The 21,618-nt window shown below is 42.3% G+C and overlaps 1 protein-coding gene across 1 annotated transcript in view; it reads right to left on the bottom strand.

Annotated features, from left to right (window-relative positions):
• The window catches only part of GMDS (GDP-mannose 4,6-dehydratase), a 405,686-nt gene extending 385,102 nt beyond the window's left edge, over positions 1 to 20,584 (bottom strand). Inside the window, exon 1 of the mRNA XM_030943572.1 lies at positions 20,282 to 20,584. Coding sequence (XP_030799432.1) covers positions 20,282 to 20,401 — 120 coding nt within the window. The 5' untranslated portion in view covers positions 20,402 to 20,584. The remainder of the gene's footprint in view (positions 1 to 20,281) is intronic.
• Positions 20,585 to 21,618: the final 1,034 nt, after the last annotated feature.

Here is a 21,618-nt window from a genome sequence, read left to right on the forward strand (position 1 = left end):
CTAGCACCAAGTACAGTGGCCCCAGCACCCTCTATAGTCAAAGCACTCCTGGCTGCTTCAGGCCCTGCTTCTCATCTGGTTCTTCAACACCTTTTCTTCTCCCACTAGTGAAAAGGGTAGACAGTGATTAGAGGACTGAATTTGGCTACCACACCCCATAAGCAGCAGCTTATAAAGCATAAGGTACTTTGTAGATATCTTATTTTGCACAGAATATTTTTTCTTTCGATAATTATGTACAAGTTGCTTTAAATAGTTTATAAATGGGCACTCACTGTTTCCATTCATCTAGCATTCTAAGAGTCACTTCTAGATTTAATTACATCAATACTGGAGACTTTTGCTATCCTCCATGTTTCCAATATGTAGGAAACAGTGATTTTGCATTCTCAGAATTCAAAGGTATTAAGAGCAGATACTCAGAAAGAATACCCATTTATTACAATTGAAAGAAATCAAATCTTTCCAACCTATTTATGTTCAAAACTGAAAAGGTTAGCACTAAGAACCCCAACACAAGATGTCAGTCATTGTAGTACAGCACAAAGACTGCATTTGACATAATACTCCTACACAGAACTGAAGGAAGGTTATCACTGTAGCACATGTGGTACTTGTGGAGCCTTTATACTTGAACTGTGATAAACAACATCTGCATCATTTTTTAAATAGTTCAGAAATAGCAATAAGGAATTGTTTGTTAACAATAAAAAAAAAAGGTCACAAAGCTGTTATAGAGAAACTGAAAAGTCATATGAACAGCCCAGGCAATTTCTTGATGGAAGGAATGCTGCTCCATTTTAAACTTTAATCAAAACAGAGCATCAGTCAGTCACAGCATATCAAGGATTTTTAAAGTATGAATTTAAACACAAGGGCTAGTCATTTGATAGAGACATACTTACCTGTCTCCACAGTGACAAGCTATATAGAACTTGAAGGTTTGTTTTCAAATTGACAACCAGCAAGGAGTCCTTATACTGTCAAATACAAATTGCAACAAAACCCTAACTCACTTCAAACATAAAACTCCACACTTTTGACACCAAAATCAGTATCCTGCAGTTAATTTCCTCAAAGACCAAAAATTACCTTTTGCTTCTCCACATACTTTACAGATTTCACTAGCACGACAAAAAAGGTCCTGAATTCTTCCTCCTTTCACTGCTCTGCTAAGTCAGCTGCACAGGTCCTCACAAAGCTGTCCTCTGCCCTCTCTCCCAGACTGCCACCTCGACTTAGCCAACATTCAGAACCTACCTCTTTGCCCAGCCTCTTGTTTAACTAGATCCTTGGTGGGGTTTTAACCATCTCCTTCAGCAGATGACTTCTGCCTCGGTTTTATTTCAAAGCTACCACTCCCCATTTCTATTTTACATAATGCTGATCTATTTCTAACAGCCTTCACTTAGATTGCAGCACAGTCCTGCCTTCTCACCCAAACTATCAAGAACACCAAAAACCAGATGAGATGCTCTCAGGTTTCACTTCTGTTTGCCAGTCTCATCACAGCTTAGTGAGGAAGAGAAATTCAGTCAAGCTTTTGCTCTGATAGTCCAGAAAATACTTCAGACCCACAAAGATGCTGAGTCTCACAGAAGAAAAAGGTTATAAGGACTGGAACACAGTCAACATGGAGAGAAAGTCTTTCAGGAGTCTGACAACCAAGACCACAAAGTCCCTATTTGTCTGCATGAACACACTTATGCAAGAGTTTATGAATACAGCCAAATCAGAGGAAAAATATCTTGCCCCAAAAAAAGACTTTGAGACCATGCTCCAAATCATTTGCTTCACCCTAAAGTGGTGCAAAGATTATGCACCACTGTAAAACATCTTGTCTTCCTCACACTGTTTTCTCTCATAGTTGGTTCACCTGGATTGACATGTTATGAAACAGAAAATCAACATAGGAAATTTTAGGATCCGCTGTAAAAGCCCATCAAGAACCAGAGAAGGCAAAATGGGAGTCATAACAGGAAGTTTCTAGGAAACAGTGCTACCAAACTCACCAATCATGGTGGTAGCAGAACCCTGAAGAAGATCCCCAATGCTCTGCAGGAACACCACATTGTGTTGCCAAATATAATCTGTGTTAACCATTTCTTTCTTCCCTGAAGCATCAGTTCAGATATCAGCAATTCAAGCTGATTTAGTGCAAAACTGTATTTAAAAAATAGAATACACAAAAGCAACAACTAAGCATTAGCTCCTGTCAACAAACAACACACACATTCCAGTAGTTCCTTTTAGACCATCCAAATTATAGAATACTACTTTATTTGTTTTCTCCCAGTTTCCATGCCAGTTATCCATAAGCAAACCCTCCTCACTGAGAAACTGAGGAGGAACAGAAAAGTAGCTCAGTTCACATGAGGAATCTAAAAATCCAGATGCCAGTGCTGTAAAACATTAAGCAACTGAACACCTAAGAAAACTGAAAATCATCCAAGCATGTGTAAGAACACAAAGATTTCATCCTACTCACAAGAATTTCCTTCTTTGAAAAAAAAATGAATTTAAGTTTTCTCTCTTTGTCAAGACAACATAGCTTTAATCTTTATAACACATATTTTCTACAATAACCACAGTGAATATACTTTTTGACAAAAAAACAGAAATTTTTCTGTTCTTCATCAGAGTCCAAGACTTTTTTAAAAAGGCTGCCACTATGCCAAACTAATACATACCTTCTGCAACAACATATTTGGCATCCAGATGAACAAGATACATATAAAAGTTACCTATGTAACATTCAGCAAATGACTTGAAATGTTCTTTCCAGAAGATAAGTACAATTTTCTGCTGGAACAGAAACATTATCACTTCCTGAAACTACACTGAGATGAAATAGTCCCCCAGCTCCTCATGGGTGGAAGAAGTATGTAAATCTCTGCACATCTGGACATGCTAAATCGCTAATAGAAAGAATCAAATCGTTGTTGGCTTACTTTGTGTCTTTTTTAAGCATGCAAAAAAGTCAAGTCTGGGAATAAACTGGCAACTTCACAAGTCTCAGAGTAGGACAGATAGAAATATCATTAATTGCTTCGCTCATTGCCCAGCACTACATCACTGCATAGCACTCCAGCTGTGACACAGTAGAACTCTGTCTAGAAAGACACATCCTTCACAACTTCAGATCTGGAGAGAAGACTGCCCATTGAGGTGTTTTCCTCCCTTCCCACTCAACTGAAGAGCTGACATCAGCTGTGAAGTTAGCCATCAGTTTCTCTGAGAGCTTGGAAAGGGGGAGGCAGGGAAATGGTGGCAGCTACAGCTGCTCAATGACAGTGCTTCTGGCAACAGGTTCCCTAATAACCAAAACCTAACAGCACAGGAGCTGGGCAGATAATTTCCATAAAAAACAGACAAGGTCCAAATCAGAAGAGACACAGTGGGAGAAAAGATCTAAGGAAAAAGGAGGAGAAAGCTTATATACTGGAGGGACATTTCTTGGTGCTTAAAAACACAACCTTTCACGCGTGATAAAAAATTCAGGTCTAGGCACAACCAGATCTTTTCTGCAAGCATAGCCATGCATGTTGAGAAGTGCACTCATCCAGGTGATGTCTTCAGCCAGACTAAGGTGTGCAGTCACTCTTTAAAAGCCTGCTTTCAAACCAAGGAATGAATAAAGCAGTGACTCTAGGCAAGTGATTTCTTTCAAGTCACAAAAAACCATAAGGAGGCCTGAAAAACCTAAGGACTGTTATGACCAAGTCTGTGTATATAGCATCCTCTCTTAAGGCCTAGGAAAGATTAGAGGTTTTATTGGATAAAAAGTACCAAGAAAGTTATCAAGTTATTACTTGATTTTCTCCCTTACTAAAAAAACCTTCCCTTTTGATATCTCCTTCACACAAAGGGCTCATCTTCCTTTTCAAGGCAGCCCAGCCAGATCCACTGCCTCCATCCTCCAGGCAGAAGTTTGCTGTGCCACTGCAGCACAGCCCTGCACGCAGGTGGGGAAGGGGAAGAGCAGTACAGTGCTGCTGTATCATCAGCCTTACAGGGTACAGGAGCAAAACCTCCACTGAGTGTCTGTGCTGCATCATGCTGCAGGGAAAAAAAAGTCAAGATAGAAAAATGGAGAGTACTCTCTGCTATTTTTCACACCAACATGAAATAAAGTTCAACAAGTGGAGAATAGCCATTATGGGATTTTGGGTCACGATCCTCCTGTCCCTGGCAGGAAAAGATGGGAAACAGTGCCCCAGTCCTGTTCCAAGCAGTGCTTTGCATGCAGATTTGGGATTTTCTTCTTTTCCCTATGCCATTAGGCCCTCTCCATTGATGACAATTTCTCACCTTGATTCTTCACACACACAAAGTTTATTTTCCCATCACAAAGAAAACTAACAAAAGTTTCCATGCCCATCTCATGCTTCACTGCACTAAAGAGTTTCCAGTGAACGAGGAAAGAGCATGGACTCAACTTACTCCACTTCAAACTCCACTCTCAAGAGGTCTGGACGCCCAACAAGGTCCTCTCATAGCTGCCTGGAACAGCAGCTCTTCTTGAAAGCAGTTAAGGAAGTGACACAAAGCACCTTCTGTCTATACAAAAGCTCATCACTTACTAAAACACTCACTACAAAGCTCAGCCACCACTGTTCATACTTTGTCATGGGAATTCACAGGAAATAGCTTAAAAGTGGAATCCTAAAAACAGCCAGGTACAGCTGAGATACTGAGAATGATGATCAAATCAGGGTAACAAAGCAATCAAGGAATCAAGTCAGAATTTAATGACACCAATCCAGAACTGCTGATGCAGAGCAGCAATATTTACCTTAAGGCAGCTTGTCATGTTTCACCTTTAACCATTACTTCAGGAGTATCAAATTTATACACAGTACACTGCAAACACCTAGACAAAGCAATTCTCTTATTGCAACCTGTAAACAAGCTTTCCTGAAAAGTACTTTTTTTGTTCATGAACAACACGCAGTTTGCATGCTTCCACTGAAAGGGGCCATCCTACCTTTATCCTCCATTCCCATTGCCCATTGCATATATTCCTGCTGTTTTCCTCAATGCACCTGTGTGGCCAACCAAGGTCACCTACATCTGAAGGCCAAACAAAAAGCCCTGAAAGGTTTTCAGCTGGAGCAAGTTTTAGGAGTCCTCATCTTTCCCTAGGTGTTAGTTCATTAGCAACCTTCAGCATCGAACACACATAATCTTCCATCTCCTGCCCTAGACATAGATGATGCAAAACCACCTCCCATGAGCTGAGGATTTCATTTGGTTGGGCTTGACAGCAGCAATGCTGCCAGACCATTGAAACAAACAAAACTAGAGGTAGAAGAACCAGAAGCCTTTACCTTTATAATTTCTCCTCCTCAGTCTAGTCCCCCCACCACCTCCCCAGCATTTCCACAGGATTAGTCAGACTTTTACCTCATAACTAACAAACTAAGTGTGACTAAATGTATCAACAAGATAGCAACGTTAGGAGTGTTAGTTCTGCAAGGCTGGTCTCCTTGCTAATTAAGCCATTCCTCCTGCAAAATCTCTTAAAAACCAAATAAGAACTTCCAGCTAAATCCAGATCAGGTTCTTCACTACCTAAGCTGTTTAAAGATGCAGCTATACACACATGCATACTACAGTATCTGATATCATTTTGAAATCCATGTCAAATCATTATCAATTGCACATAAACTTCATATGCATTTTCCAAATGTCAACAAGCTCAGGTAGAGGCCAGGGAGAAAGAAGTGTACCAGTACCACACCATGTCTGCTAGCCATGTTTCAACAGTAGCCCCAGAGAGGTTATAACGAGTTGAACACTGACTTGTTTGCTTTATAGACGCCAGGAGCCACACACAGAAAATTGCTCACTTCTGAAACAAATTACTCTCAGTTCAGTTTCTCCAGAGGTCAAGATAATTATGTCCTGGTGTATTATTGCATTCGCCAGCACTACCTGGTAGAGGCAGCGTGCCAGCCCTCAGCTGCCTTAGAATGAGGCTCAGTGATAACTGCACAAGGGAACAACAGCTTTTACAGCTCACCCCACGGAGGGTGTTTCTCCAAGCTGTCTGCAGAGTGACTATAGCCACCTAAGCTGTTCCAGATTCACCTTCTGTACAGTCACTCCTTTGTCCTCCCATCCCCACCTCACACACCAGACCCAAAGGGGGGCAACAGAAAGCTCTGCAAGGGAACTCTGTCTTCCATCATCTGCTCTGCTAAAAGCACAGGACAACCCCATGTACACCCAGCAAGAACAGGGGAAAGACGTTACTACTATACACAGTTTCCCTTGCTGGGGTCTCAAACAGAAGCATACCAGTTTTTCTTCACAATTTTGCTACACCTGGTATTTCCTCAAAGAGAGCAGTGCTGCAGCTACACTTCCTACACTGTCCTGCTATCCCAGCAGCAAGGGCAGAACAGTAAAAAAGAGATCCATGTTTTTTCCAAGACTGACAACATCAGATAAAGTGAGGTTGCCCACTGTCACAGCCAAGACAGTTTCTCCCTGCTTTTCGCCCAAACACAGGGCTGGACTTGAAAAAATCAAAAATAATGAACATTTTCAACATATGGATTTTTACAACCAAAAACCTCAAAAGGAAAAAGAGTCAAAAGGTCTCTCTTCAAAAATTAATCCTGGAATTAACGTGATTAATTCGAAAACTTACCAAGTGTTGTCTTGTAAGAATTATTATGCACGAACACCTGTAAGGAACCACCTATTAATAGTACCAATGAAACTGTCACACAAAAACAAAGAAGTGCTACTTGTGGCCCTGTGATTAAGGCTGTGTCAGCAGTTTGGTTTTCATGACTTTAACACCCAGCTGTAAAAACTGCCTTCAGTAGAGGCAAGCTTATTGAGCCAGTATCCACAGGACCACAGTTTCTGCTTCCACTGGGTGAAACACAAGAGTCAACTATGTTTTATTACATGGTCTTCAAATAGTAAGATCCAGAATCTGCAAATTGTTTTGGGAAACAATCATGGCCAAACAGGATTACACCTTGAAAGACAGTTTGATAATATTGCAAGACAAACGTGGCAGAGCACAAGAAACAGAAAAATAAGAATTTGTGATGTTCTGTTTTGGCATACATTCTTCAAGAATTAGAGGTATTCCAAAGAAACTGCCTGCTAATGCACATTTCATAGCTATAGATCTTTGCAACTTGGCCACCTTTTGCTTAAACACAGAACGGCATTAACAGATTTATGTTTCAAAAGGCACCATTTGAGATTCTTCAAGCGAGCAATCCATAACCAAACAGGCAATGATTAGCCCTGTGCATGCACAAAATTAAAAGCCCCACTTATGCTGACACAAGACCCACATCTGACCCAAACAAGCAGGAAAAATGCAGTATTTCAAACACATCTTAGGGGATGTACTATTCAAGGCCCTGCAACAAAATAGCATCTTCTTTTAAACAAAAAACAGAGTTAAACCCTAAACAGAATGTGACCACAACCCAAAAGAAACTTCTTCACAGTGTGTTTTGATGCTTCAGGCACCACCCTGAATTTTATTCCATTTTGCTGTTAAGTTTAAATTACAGAAAACATTACAGATTAGCTTAGAAGGCTAACACCCTTGACTGCCTCAGTATGGAAAAGCAGCAATGTCTCTTAGTTACAATAATAAAATAATTTAATTAAACACTGAATTTTAACAGTCTGATTCCCACACACATACATGCTATAAACTATGTTTCCTCCATAAGCATACAGACAAAGGCAATACAGTGCTGCTGTAAAGATAGAAACAAAGTAGTTTTTCATCCTGGCCTTTCCTACATTTTTTTCTCTTTATCCCACATTAAAACAAAGCCTCCTTATTGAGACAATCAGAAGAACACATGGAACTCCAAACACTCAAAGGCAATACATCTGACAAATTGTGTAGATTCACAAATTTTCTCTTTCTTCATCTTTCCCTCAATCCGAAACATATGAGAGGGAAAGCTGAACACATGCAGACACAAATAATTAGCAAACACCACTCTCATAAGTTCAAATTATTTCTTAGTGAAAGCTATTGAAAAAAAAATTCTTCAAAACCACCAGCACTCCACCACCACCATCAAGAACTGATCTGGATGAAACAGGGGACATTTCACTCAGCTTACTGAATGGCTCACAAGATCACAGACCCTCACTAGGAATGTGGGCTTTTACTTCCCTCAAAAGAATCGCTCTTAATTGGCTTTTGATCACTATTTCCATTTTCTTACCATCCAGGGCTATGAACTGGCCCTATCCTGCCCTTCAACACACAGAGACGATACAGCAGCTGCCAGCATTTGTGAGTAAACACAGGGAGGTTTTACAGGGGGAAGATGGACAGTCACTTACACAGCCAAGTACCACAGTCTCCATGAACCAATAACCAACCCTCCAAAACCGTTTGGAAGTAAAACCACTCAATTTCTGCCTGGAAACTTGGTTTAACATCAAAGTCACAGTACGCACATGAAAGCAACATAAGACATTACTGAGATCAGGCAAAGTGAAAAATGAAACACACTGGTCAATCCCTCAAAACACAAAGAGGATCAGGAACTGAGAGGCTGTGCAGTTGATGCTCAGGAGGCAAGCAGGGATTTGGAAGCACTGATCCTCTTCAGATTAACTCCAAAAAAAGTACTCAGACCCTATATCTTTAGTTGCATATAAACACATTTACTGTGCAATATGCTTTTTTTACTAGAAGAAACAACTCCAATAGCCAAATTCTATCATTTTTGTCTATCCTGTAAAGTGCTTTCTATAAAATAAATGCTTCCTCACTGCAACATGAGGTGCTTCTCAGGACAATAAAAGTCTAAGTCCCATCAGGTAGCCACCCTAAGCACCTTTCACACTCAGCAGAGCAGACAGGGAAGCCAGGTGCTGTGAATAGTATTGGCTATAAGCCCAAGTAGGCACCTGCATTTGCTTAAAAAAGCCTGGGCTCTCACTCACTGAAACAGCTGCCTAGAAAACCGCTCAGGTGTTGAAACAGTTAAGTAAGAAGGTTCCCAGCTAAGATGACAGAATCCATCACCAGCAACACCTGCTTGTATAAAGGAAATTAATTGGATTCAACTAATTAGTGGAAGTTCACTGTCACATTTTGAAGTCACACCAAGTAATTCTGAGAAACCCAGCCTACATAACCAGTATCGAGTAAACTCTTTGTCCACCTGTGGTACTTGTTACTTGTTACACAGCTTCCACATCAGTTAATGTATTTCGAAGTCACGTGCACACTCTCATATCCTGCTTTACATACCTTCATGTCTTCTAAAAACTTAAATCATCATTTTGCAGTTATCCCAATTTATCAAAATGAAAACCATGGCATCATTAGGGAATTTCTGTAGTCTTGAATTTGCTTTCAATTTGCCAAGTCTGTGTGGCACCTGTCTTTAACTGATCAAGACAGAAGACAGATGTGAGATCCTTGAATATGATGAAAGCCAAGAGTTTGCACGTGACAAAGCTGAATTGCACTCTAAAAGGAATTAGCAATCAGTATTTCCCCATTGGAGTTACTCTCCAATTTTAAGAAAAATCTGGTCTCTCCTAATGTTTCAACAAGTAAAGCTACAGGCAATGAAATTTTTTGAAATTCTAGCCAGACTTCACAAATCAAAAATAGCAGCATAATAATGCATTTCTACAAAGATGGCTTCTATACATTATTAAACAGTGATCCAGCATAAACAGAGTGTGAAAACACAATGATAATACCAATGAAAATACAGCAAGTGTAATTTTGGAGACACAGTCAGTCTTAAGATTCTTATTTTATTCTTGAATAATAAAAATCTCTCAAATTAGTAAAAAATTCTCTTCTCACTGAAAAATGCAGAAAAAGGACTTAAACAGTTACACTATATATTCAACCATAAAGTGCTGCAATAAGAACATAGAAACATTTAATGTATTTCAGGTGACCACAAGAAATTAAACACACAAAGCAAAACCACACAGTTACAATTTTCAGTCTCAGATCAGCTGCAAGTATGACTGTTTTCTTAAAATGTACTAACAAGGGCATAAAGCAAAGTTTAACTCTTAGTCTTTGTAACTCCCTTGCCTTCACATATCAGAATAATTCTCCAACTTTATTTTGCCTTCAAAAATAAAATTGCATATTTTACTGAGCCTGCAGATCTACAACCACAGAGTCCCCACTGCTTTTTCAAAGACCAGCGAGATTCTGGAACAGCTTCCAGTATCATTTCAAACACTGAGGGGAACAAAACCACTTTTTAGCCCTGTGAGGCTGTGAAGGTCTGCTCACAAAGCCCAGGCTTGGGCTTCAGCACAGCAATGTTTGACCAGTAGCAGTCAAATCAGCACCGCAAAGAAGCTTCTCAGCTGCACCTTTTTAAGCATTCCCATGGAGCAGAGAGACCTCAAAGAGATACCTAAAGGATGTAAGAGTACAGTATTTTGCATGCAGGCTTGAAGAGTTCTGTATCCCTTTCATACTGTTTATCTTGTAGTATTTTAATAGTATTTCACTTCAGAGGCAAACAGCATGCTAAGTTTTGGCAGGAATAGATTGACAGACTATTATTGTGTAATCATGGAAAGAATTACACTGACATCAAAACCACAATTATTTAGTTGTATGAAATCCAGACAGTATACCCAGAAATTTCAGCTTTCAAAAGCAAACGTGCTCCACAGTAATGTTTATGCTCTTAGACAGGATATCAGTGCCAAAAAAAGCAGGGACAACAATCAGCAGCCAAAGATATGGTGTCTGTTTCTTATCCTTTCAACAGAGAAATATCAATTAAGAGGAAGCTATGGGTCATCACCAGCCTTACTGATGAAGCCACCCATTGCTAATGCATCTGAAGAGATTCTTCATGGACCAAGCAAATGCCATGGAAAAAAAAAAATAAACAAATAACCACACTCCTGACAGCATGCCTTTAATTTGACAAATAGCAACCTAAACAGTCAGATATTGCTACCCAGTTCCAGAATAGCACCAGCAGAAGTTTACAGTAAGACTTAGAGTAATAGTCAGAAGGGACTGCAGCATATCAAGCTAGAAACATAAAACTCAGGGAAAAAAGGAAAAACAAAAAAAGATGTAAAGAAGCAGTCAGAAGTACTTTCTTGACTTTGTGTTTTATTTTCTGCAAGACATATATACCAATCTATACACCTTGGGAAAGGCTTATCTCCATTCACAAAGTGGTAAATGTCTTCAAGGTACTTCTGGCACAGCTTCAAACATCCTAGGATACAAATAAAAAAAAAGGTCTACTGTTTTCTAAATTAGGGTTTGGGTGGTTTAAGGCTTCCTTTGCAGTATGGTGACATGCTACCTCAGACTGTCTCTGGATACACAGGAACAGTTACCATTCACCTGAGGCATAATCAAGAGCCAAGAGGCACCTCTTTAATAGCTGTGCAGGTGTCAGATAGGCAGCAGAAACAAGGCATCTTCTCATTACAGCAAAAGCACTCACCTAGACACTTAACATGGTATCATTTTTTCCTTCTGCATTAGAATTCACCACACAGGCTGTAGGAATTGAGAAGAATTTCCAAGCAGCAGTAAATTGGTCAAATGACAGCTGAAGCAAAGCCCTGCAGAAACATTTCCTAAAATTTGACTATATCTTGCTATACTTAGTGGTTAGCCAGATTTTTCTAGAACAAGCATAATTTTTCGTTATTTCAAGGGTGTTCAAGCTTGGCAAATGCAGCACAAGCTGGTTTATCTACCTGGATACGCCTTGCAAAAGTCCAAGATCTACGGCATTCCACATCCAAGGCAAGCACCTCTTTGCAGCCGACACACCTGTAGGACCAGTGTGCTTAGCTGAGCACTGTAATGAAGCAGCTGACAATATCCAAGCAACTTTGCACAATGCCAATGTACCATTATTCATCAAATTGCAGTTGTCTCAGGGTACACAGTATCTAATGGCGCTTATCACTGAACTAACTGCAACCATTTCAAAGTCAATGGATGTGTTTTTACACTTTGCTTACTGTCAAATAACACAATTACAAGGAAAAATTAATATTTCCCATTAAAAAATAAAAGAAAATAATGAGACTTTAACAAGAAATACTCCTGAAGAAGGAAGCCTGCCTTGGGTATACTGATTTGCGTGTATTTGTGACTAAATTAAAATTGTTACAACATTCAAGTTGCATATGAGGAAGTTCAGTTGCTTAACATAAGTGAAAAGCACAGGTGACAAAAGATAAGCCAGTTCAGATCGATTTGTTTGGCAGGCTTTACAAAAGCTTCATTGTGGATTTAGGTTGTAAAGCCTGTGAACACACTCAAAAGGAACAAGCCATAAGGGCTTCCGGTAATAGGAACAGGAAACTTGAGAGAATTCCACTCTTTCACCTCACCTTCTATGGTTTTGCTTAACTGAAAGATTTGGACATAACTGCATCCTCCAGATCACATACATACAACCCAAAGGAATTCCTTAGCTGCGGGTCTGAAAAAACAATCAGTGGATTCATATGAAAGAGGCAGGAGGTGACAAAAACATTAAAGAGAAAGAAAATCTTTTTATTTTGCTCACTTGGCTAAAAAGCAACCAAAGTAGCAAGAAGAAATTTAGAGCAAGAGAGAACATACACCTGTGAAAGAGGAAGCTGGACATCAACCACACTGCCACCTTGCTCTCGTGCTGTCATCCACCAAGAGCTTCAAGGAAGCCATGCTTTCCAAAATAAGCCTGAGCTGTGCCACAACAGTGTAGGAGAAACTGAGCTGACAAGCTTGTAAGAACAGTCACTTAATCAGGACTCTACTCCAGACCCAGAAGTCTGAAGAAGTTGGGATAAAGTTGCTAGGAATTGCCAAGAGAAAGAAAGCACTTCCTGCCTCCCAGACTTAATGAAAGCAGAGGCAGGTGCAAAGAAACCCAGCCTTGGTACTCCTCAAAGACAAGGCGTCTTGTCTTGAGTAACAGGAAGCACCACTAGGATGAACCAGTATCACAACTGCACTGAAAAGCTGTTTATTCAACCTTTTATTTATTATTTATAGGGATCACAGTGGTAGCTTTTGATGTTTCTCACACAGGCCATCAGCAGGTTCAAGTACTCCATTTCTCCTTGCCCTTCTGCATAGCTATCTATTTTCTAAGAAACCGACTCCCTTGCGCAGAAAGCTCAACAGACAAAAGGATCTGAAAGAGATAATCAGAGGGGGAAAAAAAAGACCAAAATTTAGTGGTAGAAGATCAAGTCACATAGAAAAGATTTTTACAAGAGTTCTCTATTCAGATTGGATTGGCTCTAGGTACATGGAGAAAAGGAAGCTTTAGCTCTTTAAAACTTTAGGAAATAAAGAACTATAGGTTCTGTCTATGCCAGCAGCCACCAGTCTTAATTAAATTTAAAAATCCCCAAACAGTTAAAGATTAAAGAAGTGCATGCTGCTGGCAATGGAGTATTCTGCTCTCCTGGACTGTCAGTCCAGGCAGTAGTGTCAAATAGCCCTCTAACCACAGCATCAGATGTCATGAGAAGTGTTGCCTGGAGGAAGTCATCTTCCCAAACCCTATTTGGTTACCATGTGTAGATCTGTTTCATACCTCAGCACCATTAACATGAACTTCAGCATTTTCTTTTTCCTGGAACACTTTCATTATTTTTCCTACGTTCACAGCAGGTACACATCACAGCATACAGTACCTTATGATTCACTTGTTGTTCTCAACGTTTTTCAATCCACATCCTGCATACATCATGTTCAAACACAAGGAATCAGACTGCCTGCACTGGTCCTCGAATTGAAAGGCTGCCAGCTGAGCCAGGCTACCAGAACTTGCCTCTCCAGTATACAACTAAAGAACAGACTTCACTGGCAGTCACAAACACTGAGCAAAGCTGTGCAAAGGTGGAAAGAAAAAAAGGAAGTTAATACATCAAGGCACACATGAACTAATCCTGTATCAGTTACACTTTTTATTGTGAATATCTTCTAGGTAACTTATGTTCAAATGCCATCACTAACTGCATTATTCTGAAAGGCAATGGAATGCAGATGGGCTACCCCAGGCAGGCACAGAGAGCAACCAAAGTCCTGGACTCCCAGTCCTAGAAGAAGACAAAAGCCCTGCACATACTGGTGTAGAGTATAAACCACATGAAAGAGTAAAACATTGAACCATGTATTTACAGATGGGTATTACTGCATAAGTTGAATTAGTCTATCTAGTAGCCCTCCTCTTTCCAAAAGGGAGTCAAGGCAATCAAAAGTAAGGCATCTTTGTATAAATAGGGTCTCTGTTTTCAGAAAATATTCTAGTCTTCCATTTCAGTATTTGTTATACTACTTTACTCAGTAAAATGCCTTTTTCTCAAGAGTTTTGGGTGACAATCAATAGCAGCAGTCCTCATCTATATCCTGTAAAGGGAAAATACCTGGAATTATATTTTAGGAAAGTTTAGTTTCATGTCAGAGCCACTATTCATTTGCTGCAAATTATTTTCAACAAGGCCCTTATGCCATCTTGTCACAAACTGCAGGTTGTCCCACTTCCAATCCTGTGGAGTGGTCATAATATCATACAACCTTATATTGAAAGGAACTTCTGTGCAGTTCAAGATCCCTGCTGAACACAGGGTCAACAAGCGTAGGTTGCTTAGGGCCATGCCCAGTTTGGTTTGGGTTCCTCCAGGGACAGACGCTCAACTTCTATAGTCAATTTCTTCTGTGCTTGACATCCTCATCATTTAAAACAAACCAATCCAACAAAAGCCACCCCAAAAAAACACATACCCTCCCAAGTTTCAAAGCAGTTTCTTGCATTTAGGTTTGTGGCCAAATTCAGTGCTCCTACATCTCTGCATCCTCAGATTAGGATAAGGATGTTCAATGCACGTGAAATCCTCACTCAAGACAACTCTTGGCTACTTAGAGACAGAAACTGAAATAGACTACTTGGCTTCAAACAAGACAATATTTGTTTAAATGAACAGGCAGCAATACTAATATTTAGCTTTACTCAGAAACTAAGACTATTTGTTTTAATGAAATGGCAGCAATGCTAATATTTACCTTTAGCCAGTTTCAGCAAAGATTATCCTCCTATTTCAATGCAAAAAACCAATCCCTCCACTTTTATCCTTCTGGCAAACCAACATCCTGCCTCTGCTACAGCAGGCTATAATGTTTCTCTACCTGTGTTTTTCAGGTATACACACGTTCTCCAGTGACACAGATTCCCACCTCACAGTTTGATCTCAATACTGAAAGAAGCTTTCATAAACACTGTTTAACTGTTTCCTCTACAATTCTTCTCCAAGTAACATTTATTTTATTTTAGTCACAGAGTATCAAAGAGTTTTATAGTATATGACCCTCTACCAGCTATTCATTTCACGGGTTTTTTTTTTAATACTAAGCAATGACTCATGTTCTGTTATTACTGTACTTTGCTCCACTGAGCCTGTCTTGCTCAGTTTCACCTCAACAGCCAAATTTTTAAAAAACCTAACAACTTGATCTCAATTTACAACAGCAAATCTTGCTTTCTCAGTATCTTTTTTTCCCACTCTTGATACAGTTAACCTTTCTCCAACTGTAATGTAACTGTGGTATGAAACTTGCAGTACACCTGTATAAGGGTTCGGTGTGTTAGAGGAATAGCAAAGGCTGTAAGCAACTGAACTTTTGATGCAAAAGACAGAGGCAGATCCAACTATTTAAGCTCTCTTCAGGCTTGGTTGAAAGTTCTGAGGTTGCTGCCTTAAGTTTTGCCAAATGGAAGCTGTATTTGACAGAACTGCAGGCAAAGGAGCAGAGGCCGGGGCTAGTATTGCTGCTGAAAGAGCTCTGACAAGGCAGAGACACAACTGCTCCCTTCCTCCTCCTCCGTTTGCAATAGCCTCAGGGCATGTACTGACACTGAGCTCATTGCTTCATACCAAACTGAGCTTTGAAGTGCCTGCTGAACCATCGTGGTCTACCTTGCTGCCTCTCCTAGAAAAGCACCAGATGCAGATAGATATTATTTACTGCTCATAATCCAGGGGCCAAGTGGGAAAATTAGAAACATCAACATATAACTTCATAGTTAGGCTCAGAGAGGTTATTTCTTGGTACTTTTTCAAGTCAAATATCGAAATACTTCTACAAGCATCAGTATGAGAAAGACAATCAAACTGACTGCAGTGCAATCAGACATTCTGAATAGATATTTAAGTGCAATTTTAACAGATATTTAGTCACAAGGTCTAGAAAACAATGCTTTAAAAGTGTACTGCTTTAGTAGCTTCCTGGTATAAGCAACTATATCATGTTTGCATAACTAGAATTGCATTGTTAGTAATACTAGTATTTAATTCAAAACTCCCATTTTTACAGAGTAACTCTTTAAGTTAGCAACATTTGAAAAGTACAGCACATTTATTTTGCATTGTGAAAACACTCTTAGTGATATTCAAGCTGTTTTGAGATTTTTTTTAAAGTATTTTCACTTAAACACATACAAGAGGCCTGTTTAATATAAAATACTTCTCTACAAATGAAAAAAAAAGTGCTAAGCATTACTCATAAGTAGTCTACCAGCAAACCAATAGCTACCTACATGACACTTCAGAAATGTTTCATCCATCTAACCACAGCAACTGCCTCACTCTGGAAGTCATTTTAGCAAAACAGTGAAATGTGGTTCGTCCCACTGCTGTGGTGTGAGAAAGATAAGAGAAATCTCAATACTGCAAAAGGAGTACATAACACCACTCCCTACATGCTTAGAGTCTCTTATCAGCAATGCAAGTGCTGGAATGATACTGATTTCACCATAACTCCAACTGCAGAATGTGTAGAGGTTGATACATCTGCTTTGATTTAATAGAAACTAAGATTCAGCCCTTGGAGCCAGAATGTCATTTAAGTCCTGATCATAGAATTATGAAATTTGCTCTCCTTTGTGGCTTCACCATGCATGCAGCAAACTCCTCCTGTTATGTGGCCAGAGGTCAAACTCACCTTCTTATCAGTAACACATTCACCCTTGCAGATACCTGTCCTCTAAATGTCTTCTATCTAGAAGAAAGGCAAGTCACCAGAACTGATTTCATTAATGGGTGAAGTTAAGCTGGCAAATGGCATGCGCCTCCAGTCTCTCACTAAACAGAAGAACTTGTGCAGACAGCCCATCCTTCTCTGGCATGCTGTAAAGTCTCATGAACCCCACTCAAAGTCCCTTAATCAGAAGTTTCAGTTGTGCCATATCTCTATGTCATGTTTCAGTTAAAAGCTGCATCATCAGTCAATTGCTCCATTATCAAAGTATAACTATCTGAGCTCAACTCTCTCTCCATCCTAGAAAGAAACCCCCAGCTTTTGTCAGTGGAAAAGGTGAACAATCCACATGTTCCTGGCTACACAGAAGTTCTGAAAAATAATGAGTTGTCTGATTCCAGCACTATGACTAAGCACACATGCTGTGCCATCATCTCAACTCAGGAAGGGCTGTTACAGCTCAAGCAGCACCTCACCTGACCCGAGAGTACTCTAACAACAAAAGCCCTACTCCACAATTGCCCAGAACTGTCATGGTCCACATCTAGCTCAATACCTATCTTTCACCTATCCTTATGTGCCAGGCCCTACAGGGCATTACTTCAGCAAACACTCTCAGAGAACAGTGGACACACACAAACAAAAGCAGGTTCCTTATACAATACAACTCTGCCAGCTTGCTTTTTGCTGCAGCAGAAAGGGCACAGTTTAAATAAGACGAGTTTACTATCCAATTCTGTTCTATACCACCTTCAGTCTGAAGAGATCCAAGCTTTTATCTCCCACCTTGAAAAAGCACCAGTTAAAGGAAGAATTTGAAACAGGCCAATACTCTTTAGCACAGTTGTTAAAATAATTGCCTGGGAGAGACAAAGCCTGAGCTCTAGCTTCAACTTCAGCGTATTTGTACATTTTATGCATGGTAACTAAGTTTAAAAACATATTGCACTGTTTCTTCAGGGACAGGGAGATGCAAGTCTCCCTTTCTCACACAGGAAACAAAATCCAAGTCTCCCATTTCTGGGTGAGCCTCTTCAAAGAGGAGTAAGGAACAAGTAGTATGGTGATGTTCTTTAAAACTCATCTAAGAAAACAGATGGACCAGGAATCCTGGCAGCAGATCTCAGAATGATGGAGAACTACACGGGCCCAACAAAGGCCTTTCCAAGCTCTGGTTCTCCACATGTTCCAATGATAAATAATACACCTGTCAAAGTTAAGCTAAGAAGGAGGAGCTGCTTTGGAAACAGACAAAGTATTAATATAGAGAACACAGTACTGAAAGAACCATGGTGTTGTAACTACAGGCCTCTAACTTACTATCTTTGATGAAGAGAAACGCACTTCTGCCAACAACCTGGAAGACTTTTCACACAGCACCAAAGGAGTCCTTGGGAAAGCTCTGACTGTGCTCTTGCTAGAAATAAACATCAAGCAAAAGTGTTAGTACACAGAGATCACTCGTTTTTCCTTTTCTCTGATATAGTTACATCTCCTTGTCAGACAGCCCCTTGGAGGGTTCTCCCCAGCCTGCTATAGGCAGACAGCTGCTAACCCATGAGGAGAGCATGGACCAAGAAGTGTGGCAAGAACACAGGACCAGGCATAATGAGGTGAAACACAAGCAGCAAGTGAATGTTCAAAGCACAGTGCAGGTTCCCTCAGACAGCAGATGAAAAGCTAGTCTCTGGATTTACTCCCTCACAAAGAACCCACTGGTTCTTCCACTATAAAATAAAAAGAGAGACAGCACTGACTGTCTCAGAATAAAAGAGCAACATGTTTGTTTTGACATGTACTTTTTCAGTGTTCATAGACTTCTCAATAATCCACACCAGCACCTCACAGTGGGTCTGCAAACATACCAGGACAAGTCACAGTTGAAGGGGAAGAAGTTCTTCCATGTATGAAGCTGTCACTGACTAAATGCAAGCCATAAAGAAAAAATGTTGTTCCACTGGGATTCTAAAATGAACCTTAATGGCTACTATACATTACTTACTTAACAAGTTATACCAATCACAGGAGATACACCCTCCAAGCAGAAGTCATTCAGTACCAGCATGTTCCTGGAGATAAGCAATGTTTAAGGAGAGCAAATTTTCCCAGGTAGTGGGAGGTATCTACATTGCAAATAAGATGTTCCTCAAATATGAGTAAGCATGTCCAGGACAACTTTTCATTTAGCACCCACTTGCCAGCAAAGACAGAGCAATGCAGATCTCTGAGTGCACAAACAGTCCAACCAACTATCCCAGCTGCCTACTGGAAGTGCAGCAGCACAAGCCACAAACTGCACATATCAACCCTCCTGCACACCTCACCAGGTTAAAACTCACCACCACCATATCTTTTTTCATCATGCAGAAGTTGCTTCAAGGGAGACTGTGATTTCTTTCTCTTTCCATGCCATCTTTCTCCTGCACCTTCTGCTCAAAGCACCAGGACTCTGAGAGCATCATTATCCCTATGAGTAATATAGCCAAAAAAACTGATGACTGCAATGAACATACACAAACACAAAACAGGTGGCCTGGGGAAATGCTTTTGTCATCCATTCAGGTTTCAGGACAAAGCAGGTACTGACTGTACATGCATGGCTGCCCAGTGTGTCACAGTGGCAAGTGACAAGCACCCCTCCTGAGTGACAAGCCTGATCAGGTCGCAACCAACGCTGGCTGCCTCACACCTGCACTGGTACCTTCCCCACCGCAGACTTCAGGATGAAGAGTCTCAACACTGGCTCCTTGTACTGTCTTTCCTAGGTGCTGCTCGTTTTTCAGCGATGCTCACTTCACACCTCATCCCTGCAGAGGTTTAGCTATTTCTCAGGAATTCCTGGTACAGACTACTATAAGACAGTCCAGACACGAGACAAAAAAAAGCATTGCACCCCATCTCGTTCTCACCAGCTGAAGAACACTGCAGACCCCGGGGCAGACAAGCCCTACCCACGATGTGGTCTGTCCGCCTCTGACCCAGCCGGGGGCTGTCCGAGGGAGCTCCAGCCCGGCGCGGAACTGGCGGCACCAGCGGGGAAGGGCAGCGGGCAGCGGGCACCGGGCTAGGAACGCACCGGCGGGGATGTGCCCCAGGGCCCGGGAGCGAAGGCGCCGGGCAGACCCACGCCGAGCCCTCCGCCGCCCCTCTCCCACGCCCGGCCCCGGCAGTCACGGCCGCCTGCGGGCGCCTCGGGGCGGCTCCTTCCCATCCCCTCTCCCTCCGCCGCCGGGAGGGCACGCGAACGAGGGGAGCCCCGGCCGGTACCTGCCCGGTGATGCCGGTGATCAGAGCCACCTTCCTGCCGTTCATCTCCTCGCCGTCGTCTCCCGGTGCGGCGGCGGCGGCGCAGCCACACGCCTCCTCCTCTGCCGCGGGCTGTGCCATCCTCCCGGCGGCGGGCGCGTCCCAGGTGCAGAGGTATCCCGGGGCGGAGGCGCGGCCGCCAAGGCGAGGCTCCGGGCGCTGGGGGCGGGCACAGAGGGGAGGATGCCTGCCGACACCCGGAGTTACCTGCGCTGCCCCGGCCGCCGCCGCCGCGGCATTTCCGCGCTCTCGCCCTCCCGCCCGCGCTCCCGCCCCGCCCCGCCCCGCCCGCCCCCCCGCCCGCGGCGGCCGCAGGTGCAGCCCCCCGCAGGCGCGCTCCCGCCGCGCGGCCCGGGAGCGCGCCCCGCACTCGGCACCGCTCCCGCCGCGCGGCCCGAGCCCGCAGCCAATCAGGAGCCCCGGCGCTACCCTAAAGGGGCGGGAGATGCGTCGGGGCCGAAAGCTGCAGCGAGGATTGGCTGAGAGCGGGCGGGGAGGGGCGTGGCCGGAGGAGGAGGAGGAGGAGAAGGAGATGGAGGAAGGAGAGGAGGAGGAGGAAGAAGAGGAGGAGGAGGAGGGAGAAGAGGAGGAGGAGGAGGGAGAGCGAGGCTGCCCGACTTCCTGACCGCGTGTCGGGCCGGAGGATGCGCCGGCGGTGCTGCGTGAGGCAGCGGGGCCGGGCTCACAGCGCCTCCCGCGGCGCGGAGGAGTCACCGAGGCACCGCCGCGGGGGCCGCGCTGGAGGTGCCCAGCGTTCCCACTCTGGAAACGCTTGGTTATGAACGGACCAAAGGCATCTGGAAAAAGGGATTTACAGCAAGTTTCTTCTTCTGATGGGGTACTGGACCAGCACGGCTTTTATCCAGGCAGTAGGTCGCTGTATGTATAAGGAAGAAGGTGCCTGCCCGTGTTTTGCTGTTATTCCTTGAAGGATTTCGCATCCATTCCCTCAATGCATGCTTGGATGATGGGGCTTCTGCGTATGCAGGTGACCATCGTACTGTTAATTTTTCTATTATTGTGCTACACGATCAAAAAATTTTCAATGTCATTGAAAACCCATAGTATATTAAAAAACCAAAAAAAAAAAAAAACCCAAGAAGCCCTCCCCCCACCTCCAAAAAAAAACCAAAAAAAATTGAATCTAGAAGCATAATGCCCTTCAAATGGAACTATGGAACTGTACTCTCAAATTGTGAATACTTTCTTGCATGCCACTCTCCACTTTCTCGGTTTAAATTCCCTTCTTGCAGCCTCATGGTTTTTGATGCCATGGGGAATTTGTATTATGTCACAGT

This window comes from Camarhynchus parvulus, chromosome 2, assembly GCF_901933205.1.
Source record: "Camarhynchus parvulus chromosome 2, STF_HiC, whole genome shotgun sequence".
NCBI lineage: Eukaryota > Metazoa > Chordata > Aves > Passeriformes > Thraupidae > Camarhynchus > Camarhynchus parvulus.